Source organism: Debaryomyces hansenii (assembly GCF_000006445.2).
Source record: "Debaryomyces hansenii CBS767 chromosome E complete sequence".
In the NCBI taxonomy this organism is placed as follows: domain Eukaryota; kingdom Fungi; phylum Ascomycota; class Pichiomycetes; order Serinales; family Debaryomycetaceae; genus Debaryomyces; species Debaryomyces hansenii.
The window spans coordinates 132273-152642 of record NC_006047.2 but is presented as its reverse complement, the minus strand read 5'-3'; the positions used below and the strand labels follow the sequence as shown (position 1 = coordinate 152642).

The window sequence follows — 20370 nt, the reverse complement described above, 5'->3', positions numbered from 1 at the left end:
AGTTCCTAGATAAATATATATATAAAATTATTCTTAGAGGTGCAATTATTGCTTCTTGTATCCTACTTCAGCCAATGCCTCGTCAATGGCTTTAGTAAGTTTGTCAACATGACCTTCGTAGACAGAGAAACCCATGTGGCCAACTCTAAAGTACTTACCGACTAATGCCTTGTGGATACCACCAGCAATAGTGAAGCCCTTTCCAGCAACCTTGCCAAGGAAGTCTGCACCATTAATGCCTTCAGGGAAGTATACAGCAGTTAGACCATGAGCAGCAACCTTGTCATTAACTGGTAAGATCTTTAATCCGGATTTAGCCAAATGATTCTTGAATTGGGAAGAAATTTCTTCATGCTTAGCAAATCTGGTTTTCAATGACTCACCTAATATTTCATCTAAAGAGACCTTCAAAGCCGTGATGGTCTGAACAGCTGGAGTAGCGAAATAAGCACCCGAACCACTCTCATAAGCCTTCATGATTGGAGTCCATTTCTTCATTGAGGCGAAGAATGACGAATCTTTCTTTCTATCCAAAGCTTTAGTGACAGCTCTTTCAGAAGCGTAGAAAATTGACAAACCAGCTGGAACACCAATGGCCTTTTGCGAAGCAGTCAAGGCGAAATCAATACCCCATGCATCGAATTCCAAGTTCTCAACACCAACAGAGCAGACACCATCTACAACAATCAAAGTTTCTGGTGATTCTTTCTTCACAACATCTGAAATAGCCTTAATGTCACTGACAACGGCAGTCGATGTATCGACATGGGTAATGGTAATCGCAGTGTACTTTTCCGACTTCAATTTCTCAGCAATCTTGTCTAATGGCAATACGTCACCAACATCTGCAGTGATAACATCCACATTAGCATCGTAGACCTTTAAACAGTCAGCAAAAGAATCAGAGAAAAATCCGGTGGACAAAACTAACACCTTATCGCCTGGGTTGACCAAGTTAGCACCAACAACATCCCAACCTAAGGTACCCGAACCAGCTAACACGTATGGTTGCGCTTTACTGTCGGTGGACTTGAATAATTTTCTCAAGTTTTGTAAAGTGGTTTGGAAGGTCTTGATAAACTCCGGAGAAGTGTGTGCTTGCGAAGGGGTCGACATGGCATAAAGGACCGGGTCTGAAAACTCAATTGGACCTGGGATCATGGTCAATTTGTGTTCTGGTTGTTTATATGGACATGGAGAGCTCATTTTCGATATATATCTATTCGTAATCAGGAATCTAGTTGAGACTGAAGTAGCAAGTTTGTTATCTAACTGGCTAAAAATTCGTTTAAATGGCAATTGTAAGCTTAAATTAATCATAAATCACTTCCTTAAGTGATAGATGCTATTTGATACTTGTTTTATTCAATTTTTTCAATATCCTGAAAAAAACGGTTAAACTACGGAGATCTCCTTGCTTTATATGGATACTTCTCCAGGTTTAATCAGACCAAGCTCGGGGCAATCCGAACACCCGAGAGGGATTACCCGGCTTGGTTTTTGAACACCCGAGATTGAAATATCCGAGTCAGGTGACCGGTGCCCCAGATGGCTGTGAAAAATATATTTGTGGTTCCTAGGATGTATTGATTATATCATTGACCATACAATATATCCGTCATATCGCAGAATTATTGCTTTCTGGGCAAAATTAATCTTAACAGAGGCAGTTAAACTGAGGTTTATGAGTTCGGATAGTCATTTACATAATCGAATGGATAATCCCCAGACCTTACTTATCGGAGAGTCTTCGAGTTTGGAGTACTTAACATGGGCGCTTGCAGAAGCAAAATGGCAGGTGACTGTGGTACCATTGAACGGGCAAAGAGCAGAGATGCAAGACAAATGGTGGCATTTACTCGTGGAGACGGAAACATTTGCATACTTGCCTCACTTAAGTATTGGGGACATGCTGCAGCTTGCGACCGTCTTGGAAAATACGGTCACCATTAAGTTTGATGTGGTTGTTGTAACATACAAATGTTACGAGGAGTTACAAAGCAATGTAATGGTGTTAGAGAGGTTGATCGATAATAGGACGGTGTTTTTAGTGGACTCGAATGAGGATATTTGGATTGCTGCAAAATTTAGAGACCTTTTCCCAAACAATGTGGTGTTATCTGTTTATTCAGACGCCGATTGTAGGAGTATAAGTCACAATTCGAACTGCTTCCGGTTGATGAATGATCTTACGACCATTATGGTTGGGTTCACGTCAGAAATAACAGAAGGGAGTTCAATAGCGGCAGTCGACGGAAACGGTCCAGCAGGCGAAACATTGATCCGGCTTAGAAACGTATTCAACGACGAACACTTGCAGGGAAAATTAGTGGTGTTACCAGCAGTTTATCACAGACGTCTCTCGAAGATAATTTGGAAGAATATCGTTAGGGTTATATGTTTTGAAAGCTTATCAATAATCTTTGAGGAGCCCGATATATTGTCGCTAGCTAAGCAAATCAATGTTGCACCATTGATGAAAGGTGTGTTCCAGGAAATATTGACAATATGCAATTATTTGAAGATTAAAGGATTGCCGTCACCCTATACGGAGAGTTCCAAAAAATTATTGCAGTCATCGATATTATTGGAAAGTAATCAACGTATGAAAAGAACGATCGCTTGCACGAATAACCGGGAGATATATCCCCAATATCTCGACGCCACGAAATTGTTTTATGACTTTAGTCGGGGAATAGAAATCAATATCACAAGCCTCCTATTAAAATTATTAAAGGTTTCTGATGAATTTTCTATCGAGACACCATTCCTTGAATCCACGTATAGCTTTATGAATAGGTTAATAACAATACGAGACGGGATCGATAATAACGGTAACTTGTGTCCATCAAAATTGTTTCAAGCCAAGAGGATTCTGAATGATTCTAAGACTATCCGAGAAATCAATGGGATCCCGCCAAACAAAAATATGATGAATTTTCCTCCATTCAATCCGCCACCTTTACCACAACCGCCAACCCAGAGTTTTTTCAACTCAAACCCGCTAGTATTCATGAGCGAAATACACTCGCATAATAATAACAGTAACAACAAAAAAAGTAGCAGCAATAACAACAACAAAACGCATGATTTAAAAAAGAATGGTATTCCAAATGCTCTAAGTTGTGGGTTAGGTGACGGACCCCTTAATAATACAAAGTCACCTTACGATAAATATTATGATGCAGAAGCCCAAATAAACCATAAGCAGCAAACAGAAACAACGATGTCCGATACACCATGTGCCAACTATCCATATTCACAGAATAATACGTTATCGCAATCTCATCACGATTTACCTATACATGGAATACACAACCTACCACCCAAACATCAGGCTGGAATAAATAGTCATGCATATTACATGCATCAGAACAATCAATACTATCAATCTGCTAATCCTAACTGTTATCCACATCAGCAATACCAGAAGCCTATGTATCAGCCATACAATTCCTCCTTGTCAAGTTTTGCAACACTTGCTAATACTTCTCAAGGAACAAACTATCCCAACGGCAATGTAAGCAATGAGTTTGTTAATAGACATGGCAGCTTTAATATCCCCAAGAAGAGACAAACGTTCTTTCATGCGTCAATCCCAATAACGCGGAAAACTAGTTCTCATAAATTACGTCAATCTCACGCAAGTCTTTTGGACATGGTCCAATTTGATAATTTAATGGACAAAACTACATCAAGCAGATATGGTGTTGAGCTAGACACCTCATCAACCGTTTTAAATAGTGCCAATAATAGCAGAGGAAGTAAAGCTAGTTCATCAAGAACAAGTTCCAAATTGCAATCACCTCAAATTCAGCCTGCGGCTAATGGCCATGCAAATTTTAATAACAACATAGATGACGGCCATATCAGAAATGCAGATCCATATAATGGCAGATCTAGGAAGTAATAAGAAGCAGAACTTATCGCTAATGTAAAGGAATTGCAGGTAATCGCGAACTAGAGAGTCGCGGTGAAATCCTTAACTGCTTCGTAGTAACGCATTCACGTGCTCCGATATGAATTTTTTTTACTGAGATATATTGCATACATAAGATCATATAGTTAGTTTTACAGAAGTTATCGTATACAATGTCTGCTAATGTAATAGAAACCGACGAGGACATCTCGAAGGACATTTTTGAAGAAGAGAAGAATTTATTTGAAGTCGAATCTCATGTCCTATACCAAAAAATTATCGGATCCAAAGAACCCCAAACCATCACCAGCAAGAATATAGCGATAATAAATAAAAACGATTCCATTAAGACCAGGGTTACTCACATAATAAATCTCTTGCAATCGCAGACAAAACCTGTTCTAATTGCGGGTAAATCAAAAGCAATTTCGAAGATGCTTACTGTCAGCGAACTACTGAAATCCACCATACGAAACGATCACCCTACGATACAATTAAAACAATACAATAAACTAACGAAGCAATCTTCGCTAAATAATCCAAACTACAAACAAACAAATAGAACGGTCAAACAAAGAAACAACGTTGATAACTTCATGAACGACGCAAGCATCAATGGTCATAAAATATATCAATTGCCTATACTCTATATTTTATTTGTACCAAAAGATGATTCTAGCTTAGAATTGAGTGGTTGGACCCACCAAGATAATTAAAATCATCCCACAGTCATCTGACATAGATGATCCTAATTGTATATCTTATGTATATTAGCAGGTCGTACGTTTTGGGCACCAATCACGTGACACCATTTTCAACCAATAAAAAATCCTACCAATAAAAATTACACAAAACTCTTTCAAGCTGTTAATGAAAATCGTAAGACGCTGAATAGCTTTGAAATAACAAATAGTAGATTATATTGAAGCAAGAATACAATCATAATGGCTCTCGACCCAGAAAACTTTAAGTTTGAAACTCCACAATTTGATCCAAGATTCCCAAATCAAAATCAAACCAAGCATTGTGCTCAAGCGTACGTTGATTACCACAAGTGTATCAATGCCAAAGGAGAAGAATTCGAGCCATGCCAAATTTTCTGGAAAACTTTCACCTCGTTATGTCCAGTTGATTGGGTTGACAAATGGAATGACCAAAGGGAAGCAGGTAAATTTCCAATTAACTTAGATTAAATTTATGCCTGTTTGTTAGATTCCTAGTCATTATTCAATTTATGAAAAATACGTATTTCACTGACAATTCATTGGTTGACTGCATTGTAGTATGCAGCCTTGCCCGCTAGTTAGTGAATACCCAAAGAATTATGTTACATCAATATAAGACTCATTAGTATCTTCTATTAGATTATTTACTATAAACAATTTATATTAGCCAACCTATTGTAGGCGACTTAGTGACGCATTAGAATTCTACCAGAATTCTTCTTCAACCCAATTCTCGTTACGAAATTCATTACTATTCAAATCTTTGTTTTGCTCTGAAAAAAGGTCAGCATACGGATCGGTATTTCTCTTCTTTTGGTCCTCATATTGCTTAGCTAACTCTCGTTCCTGATTCTGCAATTCTCTTTCTCTGTTCTTCTTGTCTGTGAGATACTGTCTTTGCAATGCCTGCTGGTTCTTGATGAATTCCTCAGTCGTTATTTCATACTTTGTCCTATTCAATTTGTTCACTATGGCATTTTCCTTCTTAGCGACTAGAATTCTCTTCACCTTCTTAGGATTGTGGAATGTAACAGTTCCTGCGTCCATTGAGCCGTCTGTGTACAAATTATCCACTGGTGTGTATATGATCGTGATGTTATTTAGCTTATTCGCTTTAATAGAGTTGGCCTTGGTCAACTGTGCAAGTTGCTTTAAAACGCTCTCATTTATTTTCAATGCATCAAAAGTCAACAACTGGTCTTCATTAGATAATTGTAAATATAAATGAGCCGACGAATGGTTGTCAACATGAAACCAGATATTCTTAGGATGTGAATGCTTTAGTAAGTGTTCATTTTCAAATTTATCCTTACCCATAAATATCACTGCTTCCGCATTATCTTCTTCAGGTCCAAGAGCAAAATCATCGTATTCACTTGATCCCTTTTCAGATTGGACTTCTGCCTTGAAGTAATAAACCATGCCAATAAATCACTATTGATCTGATAGTCAATAGCCTTACTAGAACGCAAGAAAATTTTGATACACGATATGTCACCTGATTACATAATAATTCGCGTAACAAACATTCTTATGACAAACCCTCCTTTAAAAAATTACCATGTTTGTATAAAGGTATATAAATGATTCGAAACGTAACAATTCCTTTCCAAATTCAGCCCTACGATTTTTTTTTACGTCTAAGAGATATTACTACCTATTTTCTAATATAGGAAATTTTTAAAAGGTTCTTCCAACTATTGTCTATCATTTACCAACTACTACAATCTTTTTTAGTTTCCTTAACCTTTTTGATATATTTCTTCAGCCTACTTTCCTTGATACTACTATTTTTTGCTAATTTTAATTTTGACATTGAATGAATATGTCTTTCAGTGTTGATTGGGAATCATTATTAGAATTCGAAGAATCGCTTAGTTCTTCATTTTCTAAGACTAATGCTTTGTTGCTACACAATTTAGAGTTAAAGATAGAGCTGAATAGGACGAGCAGTAATTATGATTTGCCTGCAAATGATTATGGGATTGAAAAATTGGAAAACGATATGAAGGACTATGACTACTGTTCTGACGAGTTTACAACGTGTTCTAACTGTGGTCAATCCTTATACGATAATTCAGCTTATAAGAATTGTTGCAAAAAGTTTGTTTCATTCCAAGGGGTTATTTCATCAAGTCTTGAAAAATCGTTTTGGATCTCATTCATTAACAATCCTAGCAGCACAATAAACACATTGCCTAACTATACAGAGTTGCTATTTTTAAGGCAAGGGTTACCATTTCAACTTAGGTCAACGATATGGAAGAAATTATTCTTGATAAGTCAAGGCAATGTTATACCTGAAACATCGAGGTTGGTCTTTGACAATTTCCAGCATTCATATAGCCTAGAAATCTCGAAGCAAATCAGTAAGGATTTATCGCGTACGTTCCCCTTGGTCGAGTTTTTCAAGAATGAAGAAACTATTAATAACTTATCGACGATTCTTAACGTTTATGCGAACTATGATGTGGAATTAGGATATTGTCAGGGATTATTATTTTTAGTTGGGGTTTTATATTACCATTTTAAAAGTGACAGTACTTTAACGTTTCATGCATTGGTGACTATTATGGAATCGGAGCCCGAACTCCACGATATTTTCACTTCGACTACCATGTCTTATACCTTGAATAAATGGAAGTTTGAGTTTTCAGCTATATTGCGGGAGATCGACAACGAATTATATGAGCATTTAAATAAGTTTGTGGACATGCAAGTGTTCCTCTACCAATGGTGGTTATCGTTCATATCGAGTCATACACCGGATTTATCTATAGTCAACAGAGTAATGGATTTCTGCCTCCTTCAAGGCTGGAAAACTGGAATGTTTAAAATCTCATTAGGTTTACTTTTAGTAAATAAGCCCATTTTAATGACTCTTGATACAGGCGATGAAGAGGTTATTTATCAGCATTTATTGAACGAGAGCAAATGGGGTATAGCTGTCAAGGACTTGAATGCTTTTTTTGGCGATTTACTATTGTCTTGGGATGATTCTATATTCATGGAGCTACCTAAATATGAAGAAACATTGTTCCCAAAGCCTATCAAATCCCACAAAAGAACTTCATCTGCAATGATGAGTAAATTTAAGAACTTATCAATCAATTTATCGAGAAATAGATCCAATTCTAGTAGCTCTCAAGTTGATAGATATGCTTCGTCTGAAAGACTTCTGTCTGGGTATTCGGCAGTTTCTGTGTTTTCTTCAAAGCTGGTTAACAGGATAGATAACAATAGTGAATTGGATTCCATATATTCTGATATTACGACAAACAGTGAATTATCTTCACTGCCACCTAAGTCATTCAGTGAACATTTGAAGATTCCATACTATACTAAATTCCTGAAACACGAACAAATGCTTGAAGATAACGAATCTACAGACATCAATAATGGACTTATTGATGACAACATACGTTTGAAGATCTTATTAAAAAGAGCCTACGACATGATTAATGATAATGAACCTGAAGCTTCTGCTTTGAAATGTGAAATTTCTCAACTTATTTAAATAACAAATATATGACTACTTTCTTTAAATATTTCTATCTCGTATAAAGTGATACAGGATGCAAAATTCAAGTAGGCAAGTAAATTACACTTTTGTTATATCTACTTTTATAGGATAAAAATCCTTATAAATTGAAAACAAAATCAGTTTACTAGAAGATATACGTCACCAACTACACAACCCCTGGCCCAACTTTACATTCTTGACAGACCTATTGCTAGTGTAGAACTTCTTCAAATACAATCCGGGTAATGTTTGAAAATAAAAATTACACAAAACCCTGAGAAAGTGGCCATTTTTTAAAACCTTTGACGCCGTCTTAATTCACCTATAATTCTATATTAGTTCACCTAATTATTTACCGCCAGAACAATTATAATTGATTAGAAGTATTTTAGACTACTGATTAGATCTATTATACCAATTGCATCGAGTATTATTAATTAATTGTTCAGAAACATTCCACTATTATATCGGTGTAAACTTAGACAATTGATATTGAAGAAACTAAATCTTTATTTACATTTAGTTCTAAATTTAAAGGAATAAATCGTGTCTTCATTACCACATAAAAGCCCAAAGGGCCAATCAAGCACACTTCATAATAGCCAGCAAGATCCAGAATTAACTAAGGTAATCTCGAATCAATTATCCATCTTAATTTCGACATTAACAGAAGAAAACTGGAACTCAAATTATAAGCAGATACGTTATATTTTAGATTCTAATAATAATTCATTAATATTCTGTATCTATTTAGAAAAACTTTTCAATTCAGTTTTATTATCACAATCTAGGGTTAGAAATAGTGAATTATCATTAATTGAAAGACTATTGAAGGAAGAGTTAAATAATATTGCCAAAGACCTCAATAATTTAGAAATTCTTTGCCTGCAAATCAACGAATTTAACCAACTTGAAGATTTTAATATTATAGATTTTGTTGATAGGTTTGAAATTGATTTAATTTTAGCATTCATTATTGTTATCAAATTTCAAAGTTTAAACACAGAACCTGTTAAACAGTTCATTCAAGAAAATTCACTTAAATTATTATCTGTTATCAAGACAAGAGAGTTTCCAGCAAAATTTGATTGGACTTTAGTTTTAGATCACATTTTAAACACTCCATTTTTCCCATTAGTTAACAAATTATTGACTTTAAGTTCTTTAAAAGCTTTCAAGTCTGATATACAACCAGTAAATCGCTTTTATCTGTCCATTCTCAATATGTCATTCAAAGAATTATTACTCGAAATTGGCCCAGAACATTTGTTGCCTGAGAAGTTATTGCCATCCTTCTTACAATTGAAGCCGACTGAAATAGATCAAAGTATTGCTTTAATATTGGCAGAAATTTTGATTCCCGGATCTCAAGGGTTATCAAATACTAATGGTGGTGTCACCGGTTTAACGTTAGCTAACAATTTGCCGGAAGCCAACGCTAAGGGTGCACAATTACAGGCATGCTTACGTTCGATTGATTCGGATTTTAAGTTTAATATAGACTGGTATAAAGTTTTTTCTCATGTTCAAGAAAATTTATTTGATTCATCCAAAAGAAATCTTCAACCATCTGTTGCAAATATCACTCAACTTTTGTCATCCTTGGATTTCAAAGTCGGTATTATAGACGTCTTTTTGAATTTTGATTGGTGGTTTAGTAAAACGTTGTTATATATTTTAAAAACTTTGGATCCACAGCAAGGTGGTTATGATGTGACTGCGCTGAAAAACATAACACTTTGCTTTGATAACGACGACGATAATGATAACGATAATGATGACAACAAACAACCGCAACAAAGAAGAAATATCTTACGTTTTGTTAACATTGGTAAATTAGAATTATTGGTTTTGACTAAGGTTTCTCAACAAAATCAACAAACACAAAATCAGGTTCCAGAAAAGGAAAGAAAGTTAAATATTTATTTAAGTCAGGTATTTGAACATGATTATCGTGTATACCCGGAATACTTAATCGCTGCAGCATTAACTATTGTGGACAAGAACACTTTTATCATTGACTTAATAGATACATTGTTCACGTTATTGATGGACAGTAATACACCAGCATTGGATAAAGTATTGGTTAAGTTCAAGGAATTAGATGTTCAGTTGGCTCTTAATAAATTAATCGATTATTACACCAAAAGGGCAACACCGGAAGCAATTAACAAAATTGTTAAAACAGCTACGAAGTTAGACTTGATTGATGAATTACTTGAGAAACTCTTACCTTTGAATTTTAAGTTGGGATTAACATTTGCGATCGATGCCACTAATTATGGATATGATTGTAAGCCAATTATTCAAGCCAATTTTCAAGACATGCAACAAAGAGGCCCACTCTGTCAATCATTGTTGGAAATTTTAGAGGCTAGGGCTACCCAAGATTACGAGCGAAGCCAACAGCCACAGATTAATAATGATCTTTACAAGGTATTGAGGATTCCAGTCGTATATTACTTGTTGGAAAATTTGAAATCTAGTAATGGTCTAATTGATGCAGATAGATTGAAAAATTTGCAATTACTGCTCTTAACCACTTATCCGAGACTTATTAATTTTGGTTGTGGTCACGATGAAGCTATTTTAGCGAATGGTGAAGAGTATAACTTATTTCCTCCTCAAGTAGAACAGGAAATGAAATCTTATTATTCTAAGATGTACAACAAAGAAATGGAAATTAAAGATATTGTCGACATGCTAGTTCGCATGAAAGTAAGTGACAATCCACACGATCAAGATGTATTCGCATGTATGATTCATTCTTTACTTGATGAGTATAGATTTTTTTCAGAGTATCCGTTAACTGCATTGGCATCTACCTCGCTCTTATTTGGTGCTTTATTACAAAAAGATTTGATTCAGGGTACCACTCTAACGGTTGCACTAAACTTTATCTGGGAATCATGCAATCAACCACAAGATTCACATTTATTCAAATTTGCAGTTCAATCTTTGTACAACTTCAAGTCTAGGTTACATGAATATCCAATTTATTGTAAGCATTTATTAGAATGTCAATCCTTATCAGCTCATGCCAAGATGTTTCAAATAGTAAAAGATGCAGCTAATGGAATTCCATGTCCCGAGTCGTCTGCTCCATCAGGCAGTCAACCTCAATCTGCGGATGGTACTGGCGCATCAACAAAAACGCCAGAAAATTCGGCACCATTATATCAATCTATTACCGTTTCAGACAAGCAAATAGGTTCGATTCAGCAAGAAAAGCCAGCTGAAAGTATTTCAGACAAATTGTTATTCTTCGTCAATAATATGACTGATGATAATTTGGCATCTAAATTGCCTGAAATCAAAGATTTGTTAACAGAAAATTACTTCTTATGGTTTGCCAATTACTTAGTTGCGGATAGAGCGAAGGCAGAGCCAAATAATCATAAGCTATATGCTACGCTTGTTGAGACTTTGGACAATGCAATTTTCTACGAATATGTATTAAATTTCTCTTTGAAAGAAGCTGAGCACATAATCAGGAATTTTAAGGATTCATCCATTGAAAGAGTTCAGTTGAAGAATTTAGGTTCTTGGCTTGGTAAAATTACTTTAGCCAATGATAGACCTTTGAGAAGAGATCAAATTGCATTAAAGTTCTTATTAGTTGAATCTTTTGATTTCAAGTCTTTGCACTTAATTATTCCATTTGTTTGTAGAATTTTGGACCAAGCTCAATATTCCAAAATTTTCAATCTTCCTAACCCCTGGTTGCTAGGGATAATCAAAGTCTTAGCAGAACTTTATGAATGTGCGGATTTGAAATTAAATTTAAAATTTGAAATTGAAGTTTTATTAAATGTATTTAAAAAGAAGCTCAAAGATATCGAACCATCAACTATAGTTAGAAGTCATAACCCAAACCCTACTGCATTAGCGGCTATGTTTGGTATCCGCCCTGAGACGGTCACTTTAACAAGCGATATGTCAAGGTTGGCACTTGATTCTTCAGAGCCTTTCGCTCCAGAGGGACCAAATGTGCAGTTACAACAGCTACAATTACAACAACAAGGACATGCTCAAGGTGTTCCTCCTGCTCTTCAACAGGCCAGAGGAAGTATTGATGAAGTTACATCTGCAGCGGGTGGAACTGTTCCAGGTCAAAATGCTCCAACTACGACACAGTTGGATACTTCATTTAGTACATTAATTGGTAATACAATCTTCACTCAGAATCCTAACTTGAGACGCGCATTTCAAGCTTCATTATCCCGTGCTGTTCGTGAATGTGCAGTTCCTATTTTGAGTAGAGTCTCTGAAGCAGTGTTAACTACTACAGAAGCTATGATCAGAAAGGATTTTGCTTGTGAGCCAGATGTTGCCAAATTCCGCAAGGGTTATCAAAACTTAGCCTATCAATTGTCCCATAGTATGGTTGTTTGCAGCGGGCGCAAAATATTAAGTGAAACTATCGAAGCAACTATGTTACAACTTCTTGGCAATCAAATCAACCCTAATGAGTTACCATTAGCGGAATTGTCATTGGCTGTCCAAAGCAATGTTGATTTATGCGTAGAGATTGTGGATAAAATTGCAGCTGGTAATATAAGCGAATTAATCGATGAAAAAATGCAGAAATATATTTTGATTCGTGAGAAGCGCAATCCAAACGAGCCTTTTATAGAAGAAGGCACATCTGATTATGCTTTAAAGTTACCACAACCATTGGGGTTGAAACAAGATGGTCTTAATGCCAGTCAATTAAGAATATATGAAACTTTTGGTACAAATGGACCGGTAGCGAATACTGATTCGAATTTGAGTGGACAGGCTCCTGTTCAAGCTGTTGCTAGTACTATTCCTGAAGCATCGCCAGCAGTTATGGGTGCTGCAGTTCCTGTCGGACAATTAACTCCTCAACAGCAAATATCACTTTTACAACAAGAAGACACAACTGCTTCCATTGATCAACTCTTTACAGCAATAACACAGAATTGTGAAAAGGCAATTCAATTATTAAAAGATGCAAAGGAGACACAATTGGCAGAACTTACACCTGAGCACCCAATTATGATTGCTTTGACACATGCTTTAACTATAGCTCAAAGTAATGCATTGAAATATCCCGAATTATTATTGAAGGCGGCACAATATACTGTTAATTGTCTTTTTACGCAAGGACATGAAAACCCAATGAGTAATGAAATTTATGTTGTTGTTTTAGATAAGTTATGTGAATACTCCCCTTCTACGGCTAAAGATGTTACTTGGTGGCTTGTACATTCTTCAGATCAAAGGAAATTTAACATGCCTGTTATTTTTTCATTATTGAGAGTTCAATTAGTTCAACCAATCAAATTAGATGCTTCAATTGGAAGGCTAATTAATGAGTCGAACAGTCCAGTTGTAGCTAAATTTGCTGCTAATTTATTATTGAATGTTTTCAGTTCAGAGGAATTAAGACCGATTGCTTTAAGGTCAGAATTTGGCTTCACTTTGGATGCATTATCTAAATATGATGGTGATGATTCAACAGAAGAACATAAATTGGCTAAACAAGCTCGTGACAACTTATTTGAATTATTAGACAAGTCAGCGCTTCCTTCATCAACGGCGACAGAAACACAGCCTGAGCTTTACGGTCAAATGGGCTATATATTCGCAGAATGGATCAAGTTATTGGCCCATGGCGACAATAGTGAATCGTTGCAATCTCAATTCATTGAAAGCTTATTGCATAACGAAATTTTAACGGATCCAGATTACTTTGAGATTTTTTTCAAGGCTGCTACTGAAATTTCTGTTACATCTTTTGCTACAGAACATGAATTAAGAACTAGAACGCAACGTGAAACTTACCTTGCTGTTGATGCATTGGCAATTCTAATTGTAAAGATAGTGTTAAGCTTTGAAAAGGAGCATTCTTATGAAGCACTTGAATATTTGAAAAATATTATCGGAATAGTTATTTTGGTGTTGACGAATGATCATGAAACATTCAAAGGAAGCTGGAACGAGCGTGCTTACTTTAGAATTTTCTCGTCCTTATTATGCACTTGGAACGACGCTTCAATGTTAGACGAAAAGGCTACTATCCACTTAGATGATCAATTTTATCCGTTCATCGGCGAAGTTTTCAACTCACTTCAACCTATTGTCTATCCTGGGTTTACCTTTGCTTGGATATTCTTGGTTAGTCACAGAATGTTTTTACCAAGATTGCTTGAATTACCAGAAAGACGTGGCTACAGCATTGTTGTCAAGTTATTGACAGGTATTTTGAAGTTTGAATCTATTTATTCGAAAGACGAATTTGTTCAGCATGATGTTATTAATGTTATTTTTAAAGCAATTAATCGAATCTTTACTGGTTTGGCTCATGACTATCCTGAATTCTTGGTAGAATGTCATTATCAATTAGTAACAGCTATTCCTGATAATTACATTCAGTTGAAAAATATAATTTTGTCAGCTACTCCGTCGAATATTCCCGTTATCGATCCTTTTACTCAAGGCTTAAAGGTAGAAAGATTACCTGAAATACACGATTCGCCAGTTATTGCATACAAGCCGGTTGAAGACTTAGTCAAGGTTGGTTTGAAAAAACCAGTTGATAACTTCTTGCGTATTCCAGCACCTGCTTTAATGAGAAGTATATATACTGGCATGAAATTAAACCACCCTAGAGATCTGGCTGATTTTGGATTCGATACTGTTCACTACAATGTAAAATTGATTAATACTTTGGTATTACACGTTGGTATATCAGCAGTTGCGGATAGATTACCAAATAATAGGGGATTCAATACTAAATCATCGAATGTGACGTTATTGGTGGATTTAATGAACCATGGTTCTCTGGAATTCAAGTTTCATTTAATAAATGCCATTGCTAACCAATTGCGTTATCCAAACAGCCATACCCATTGGTTCATTGGAATCATTTTACATTTCTTTAGCTCAAACTCCATTTGGGGTTCTGCTGCTACCAAGACTACAGTACAAGAATTGATTACTAGAGTTTTATTAGAGAGACATATTGTCAACAAGCCTCATCCTTGGGGCTTAACCATCGTATTTACGGAATTGGTAAAGAACGGTGACTACGGCTTCTTTGATTTGCCATTTGTTAAGGCCGCGCCTAATGAATTAAAGGTGGTTTTTGAAGCTTTGGCAAGAAACGTCAAAGGTGGCGTACCATTACCGGCTCAATCGGCCACTCAATCACACCCTTCTTCATTATCGGAAGCTCCTGCTTCTTGAATCTATAAACTGTATATTATATTGTAAATTACATTGATATTAATAAATTATTTTACTGAATGTTGTTTTCTAAAGGCCTATTTCTTTACAAAACTTTGCAGTTCAGCGCACTGTATGATTATTTCTTGCTAGCTAACGCTAAAGCGACCACAGCTATGCAGAATGTTGCAATTTCCAATACAGAGTGACCCATGTTCCATTTTGTATTCGTCATAATTGCTTCCTCGATTCTCTCCACTATCGACTCTGTTCGTTTCTCTGAATAATCTGCAAACATACCAAGAAAATACCGTTTTCTAGGAGGAACTACCAAACTGTTTAGACTTCACCCTCTCATTGGATTCGGCGCGGGAAACTGAAGTGATCTAACGAATTTAGTAGCTTAGGATTTTGCAATACAAAAACACCACGAGCTACATTATATATAAAATGATTAATGTTCCATGCTGTATAACAGGAAAAATCAAATACTAATAGACTAACTGTGATGTGTAGTAATCCACTGGCTAGAGTGATGGGCAAGAATCGGACCAGAAACCCATGACTCAGAGATAAATTAGCTCATATTACGGAGCGACGAAATCCTAGTTAACGAAATATTCAAGTTCGATGCAGTCGTCAAAGTCGAATGTCAATGTCGAATTATACAATCAACGACCAAGTCATTGTGGTTGCAATTCTTTTGATATGCCATTGATATTCCATTGATAGCAATACGGAAAAAAAAATTGCGACATCCACAAAATCAACTACGAGTATTTAGGTATCTGAGCAAGTAAGAACAAGTAATCAAACCTCGGTAATAAGTTAATATATCTTTACATTATGTCCCGTGTTAGAAGAATTGCTAAGGAATTAGAAGAATGTGGTCAGGATACACAGTCGGGTGTTTCTTTGCAGTTAGTTAACGAAACTGATTTGACACATTTAAGTGGATTCTTCAGAGGACCACCAGGTACCCCATACGAAGGAGGGTTGTTTCAAGTCGATATTAACATCCCAAATGAATATCCATTCAAGCCTCCACAAATGAAGTTCGCTACCAAGATATATCACCCTAATATTTCTTCGGTCACCGGTGCCATTTGTTTGGATATTTTGAAGGACGCATGGACCCCGATTTTGACGTTGAAGAGCTCATTAATTTCGTTACAATCATTGTTGCAATCACCAGAACCAAACGATCCCCAGGACGCTGAAGTTGCCAAGCATTACTTGACTAACAAGAAGGGTTTTGAAGAGACGGCTACCTACTGGACTAAAATTTATGCTTCGGACGGTGATAAAGCTGGCAAGAGCGATTTGAGTGATTCAGCGTTGTACGGAATCGATGACGATATAGTCACGCAGTTTGAAAACATGGGTTTCCCAAGAGACAAGACCATCGAGGTTTTAAGAAGGATGGGAGTCAAAAGTTTCAATGGAGTTAGCAACAAAAGTGACTTAGAAAACAAGATCTTAGAAGAATTATTAAGAGAATGTCAATAGGTGCCCCGTACATACAAGATGGATACTATATATGTGTATAAAATCTTCATACAAATACTTAATAACTAGTTTATGTAGGGTGAATCATAGAGTCGTGTTAACACCGAGTGGAAAAAATTGAGCACCTAATTTTTCAATCTTCTGTAATGGATATTAACAACAGCGTATAAGTCTATTATATTTGTATTTTATTTAGTGAATAGGCACGTCAACACCATGACTACATCGCCGGCAACACCAAGTACCCCTCAGCTTTCAAACCAAGGACAGGCTTTGACATCCGACCGTGCAGCCTCAATTGGATGGTATTTTATTGAGTCGTACTACGATTTCTATAATAAGAGTATTGAAAGTATCTACAAGTTATACCATTCTAATGCGTTTGTTTCTCATGCTAATTTTCCAAATAAGAACGACGATTCAAGAACCCTACACAAGGCCAGTGGTATTGAAGCGATCAAGAAGCGCTTTCTTAACGATGCGGCCTTAAAAGAAGGTAACAACAGAATCGTAGTTACTAGTGCCGATATACAAGTTTGTTTGCAAGATAAGATTTTAATTGTTGTATTTGGAGAATGGTCGAAGAATAACTCACCATTCTGGCAATTTACTCAAACTTTTCTCTTATGTCCTGGTAAAAATGAGAACACGTTTGATCTTGCTAACGATAATTTGAGGTTTGTTGACTTCGAAGAATACAAGAAGCCTACAAAGGAAGAAATAATTGTTGATCCAAAGGAAGTGTCCAAAGAAAAGCTGACTGCTGTAGAAACGAAGGGTGAGGCAATCAAACCGGTTAAGCCCCAAGAGCCTAAGTCCGCCGCACCTACTTCAAATGGAGAATTAAAACAGGAGAAAGAAAAAGTAGAAGATGCAAAAAAGGAATCGAAGGATATTAAGAAAGCAGAAACCAATGCACCAGAGCAAAAACAGAATCTACACACCGAATTAAAATCTGAAATCAGTGCTGAACCAAAGACCGAGCTTAAGGACGAACCAAAGACTGAACAAAAAGCTGAACCAAAGACTGAACAAAAGGTTGAACCAAAGGCTGAACAAAAGGCTGAACAAAAGGCTGAACAAAAGGCTGAACAAAAGGTAGAAAAAAAGGTAGAACAAAAGGTAGAACAAAAGGCTGAACCAAAGGTAGAACAAAAGACCGAGCCAAAACCAGAGCAAAAACCGGAAGCGAAACCAAAACAGAAACCTGAACAAAAACCTGAACAAAAACCTGAACAAAAGCCGGAAGTAAAGACTCAAACTACCACGTCCGACTCGCACAACGAAACTAAAACAGAGTCAGAAACTGAACAAAAACCAGAACCAACTAACGAAGAATTTTCTCAAGCTTCTTCTCGTCCTATATCCTGGGCTGCCTTAGCTGCCCAGCAACCCCCACCATCTGCCAAACCCTCAGTTATGTCTCCAGCTAAAACCCCAGCCACTCTTGCGGTTAAGAAGACCCCACCTATGGCTCATACGCAGCAGACGCAACCACCAGTTCAACCTCAACAACCACAACCAACTTCGAACGGTAAATATAAAAAAGAAGATTGGTTCCCTATCTACATCCGTGGAGTCAAAGATATCGATGAAGACAAGTTGAAGAATCATTTGACTAAGAAGTTTGGTGAGATCAAATTTTTCAGAGTATTTGTCAATATCGCGTTGTGTGACTTCGTAGAAGGTGATGCACAAAAGAAAGCACTCGAAGCCAAAGAAACAGAAGTCGATGGCTATGTTATCCAGTTAGAAGTTAGAGAATCTAAGACCCATACTGGCAATAAGGCTAATATAAAAAATCCTAAAGATAAAGTCAGTAATGGCACCACTAATGAAAAGCGTGGCAGGAATGATAAAAAGCAAAACAGTAAGAAGAATAGATCAAGTTCCAGAAACTTGGACTAGCTCATATTAGTCATTTAAGTAGTGATTGTTAATTTTAAAGCATATATTTAGTATATAGAGTTATATCCAACCTTATAGAAAAGGAAAAATTTCATATTAGGACCTTTACACGACTCGTCGTTACTGTACTCACAATTCACAGCCTTAGATTAAATGATATAATTTAGATATTTATATTAGATCGGCGGGAAACTATAGATCAACTGATTGTATAGTAATGAATTTCTTGCGTAACCGAAGGACTTCTGATTCAGATGATGATGATAATGATGAACTCAATAATAACAATGTATCCAGTATACATAAGTCCCGTAAACCACCAAATACTGCATTTAGACAACAAAGACTTAAAGCCTGGCAACCATTACTTACTCCAAAATCAGTAATACCCTTGCTACTAATACTAACAGTTATATTTGCACCGTTAGGTATCGCTATTATTAACACGGTGTATAACGTTGAGGTGTTGTCTATTGATTATAGTCATTGCAATTCGCTACATTCAGACGATTTTAAGTCAGTGCCAGGAAAGTACACTTCCCATCACTTCAAGAAGAAGAACGATGATCCCGAGTTCCAATGGAAGGTGGTTAATTCAACTGATAAATTTGATGATTTGAAACAAACTTGCCTCATTCGTTTCAATTTACCCAAAGATATAAAGCCACCGGTTTATTTGTATTACAAGTTGACGAATTTCTTTCAAAATCACCGTAAGTACGTGGAATCGTACGATTTGGAGCAATTGAAAGGAATCGCTGTCACCAGAGGTGATTTGTCAGATGGTTGTAAGCCATTAAGATTCATAGATGATAAGATTGTTTACCCATGTGGATTAATTTCAAATTCCTATTTCAACGATACGATTTCGAGTCCTGTGCTTTTGAACGCTAGAAGTGGGAGTAATAACGAAACATATGAATTGACAGACGAAGAAATCTCTTGGTCGTCGGATCGTAATCATAAGTACAAAAAGACAAAATACGATCCGAAAGACATCGTACCGCCTCCAAATTGGTACAAAATGTACCCAGATGGCTACACCCAGGATAATTTGCCAGACTTAGCCACATGGGAGCATCTCCAAAATTGGATGAGAACGGCCGGCTTAGCAACCTTCTACAAGTTATATGGAAAGAATGAAACTGAAACATTGTCATCTGGTACCTATGAGATTTCAATTGAAATGAATTACCCGGTATCTATATTTGGTGGTACCAAGACCATGGTCATAACTACAAATTCTATATTTGGTGGCCGTAATATGAGTTTGGGTGTAATTTATATTATTGTGGCAGTTATATGCTTAGTATTGGGCATTGCATTTTTGTTACAACATTTAATCAAACCAAGAAGAATTGGTGATCACAATTTTTTACAAAATAATTCTGCAGCCCCTAGGGATGGTCCAAGATTGGGTAATCCAACCAATTTCAGAGAGCAGCTATAAGTCTATATAGTTAAATTGTAATAATAGAATCTACATCTTCATAGGACTCGAGTAAATATGAAAGTTACACAAAATTGCCACTGAGCTCAGTTTTTTTCCAACGTTCTTCTTATCCTTCAAATAATTCTAGAAATAAGGTAAA

General features: G+C 36.3%; 10 protein-coding genes across 10 annotated transcripts; 8 read left to right on the top strand and 2 right to left on the bottom strand. All coding sequences in view use genetic code 12, as the record gives it.

The window, feature by feature from the left end:
* Nucleotides 1-45: 45 nt before the first annotated feature.
* Nucleotides 46-1206, bottom strand: DEHA2E01694g (DEHA2E01694p; the record flags this gene model as incomplete). Its single annotated transcript, XM_459404.1, has 1 exon — nt 46-1206. One exon carries the CDS (start codon nt 1204-1206, stop codon nt 46-48), a length of 1161 nt encoding a protein of 386 aa, XP_459404.1.
* Nucleotides 1207-1684: 478 nt separating this feature from the next.
* DEHA2E01672g (DEHA2E01672p) lies at nt 1685-3910 on the top strand (the record flags this gene model as incomplete). Its single annotated transcript, XM_002770344.1, has 1 exon — nt 1685-3910. One exon carries the CDS (start codon nt 1685-1687, stop codon nt 3908-3910), a length of 2226 nt encoding a protein of 741 aa, XP_002770390.1.
* A 182-nt stretch (nt 3911-4092) lies between these two features.
* DEHA2E01650g (DEHA2E01650p) lies at nt 4093-4635 on the top strand (the record flags this gene model as incomplete). Its single annotated transcript, XM_459401.1, has 1 exon — nt 4093-4635. The coding sequence occupies one exon, from the start codon at nt 4093-4095 to the stop codon at nt 4633-4635; it is 543 nt and encodes a 180-aa protein (XP_459401.2).
* A 228-nt stretch (nt 4636-4863) lies between these two features.
* Nucleotides 4864-5112, top strand: DEHA2E01628g (DEHA2E01628p; the record flags this gene model as incomplete). Its single annotated transcript, XM_459400.1, has 1 exon — nt 4864-5112. One exon carries the CDS (start codon nt 4864-4866, stop codon nt 5110-5112), a length of 249 nt encoding a protein of 82 aa, XP_459400.1.
* A 237-nt stretch (nt 5113-5349) lies between these two features.
* DEHA2E01606g (DEHA2E01606p) lies at nt 5350-6066 on the bottom strand (the record flags this gene model as incomplete). The annotated part of the gene is made up of 1 exon (XM_459399.1): nt 5350-6066. One exon carries the CDS (start codon nt 6064-6066, stop codon nt 5350-5352), a length of 717 nt encoding a protein of 238 aa, XP_459399.1.
* A 397-nt stretch (nt 6067-6463) lies between these two features.
* On the top strand, nt 6464-8161 carry DEHA2E01584g (DEHA2E01584p; the record flags this gene model as incomplete). Its single annotated transcript, XM_459398.2, has 1 exon — nt 6464-8161. The coding sequence occupies one exon, from the start codon at nt 6464-6466 to the stop codon at nt 8159-8161; it is 1698 nt and encodes a 565-aa protein (XP_459398.2).
* Nucleotides 8162-9391: 1230 nt separating this feature from the next.
* Nucleotides 9392-15382, top strand: DEHA2E01573g (DEHA2E01573p; the record flags this gene model as incomplete). The annotated part of the gene is made up of 1 exon (XM_459397.2): nt 9392-15382. One exon carries the CDS (start codon nt 9392-9394, stop codon nt 15380-15382), a length of 5991 nt encoding a protein of 1996 aa, XP_459397.2.
* An 825-nt stretch (nt 15383-16207) lies between these two features.
* Nucleotides 16208-16870, top strand: DEHA2E01562g (DEHA2E01562p; the record flags this gene model as incomplete). Its single annotated transcript, XM_459396.1, has 1 exon — nt 16208-16870. One exon carries the CDS (start codon nt 16208-16210, stop codon nt 16868-16870), a length of 663 nt encoding a protein of 220 aa, XP_459396.1.
* Nucleotides 16871-17086: 216 nt separating this feature from the next.
* On the top strand, nt 17087-18778 carry DEHA2E01540g (DEHA2E01540p; the record flags this gene model as incomplete). The annotated part of the gene is made up of 1 exon (XM_459395.1): nt 17087-18778. One exon carries the CDS (start codon nt 17087-17089, stop codon nt 18776-18778), a length of 1692 nt encoding a protein of 563 aa, XP_459395.2.
* Nucleotides 18779-18995: 217 nt separating this feature from the next.
* On the top strand, nt 18996-20228 carry DEHA2E01518g (DEHA2E01518p; the record flags this gene model as incomplete). Its single annotated transcript, XM_459394.1, has 1 exon — nt 18996-20228. One exon carries the CDS (start codon nt 18996-18998, stop codon nt 20226-20228), a length of 1233 nt encoding a protein of 410 aa, XP_459394.1.
* Between the last annotated feature and the right edge of the window lie 142 nt (nt 20229-20370).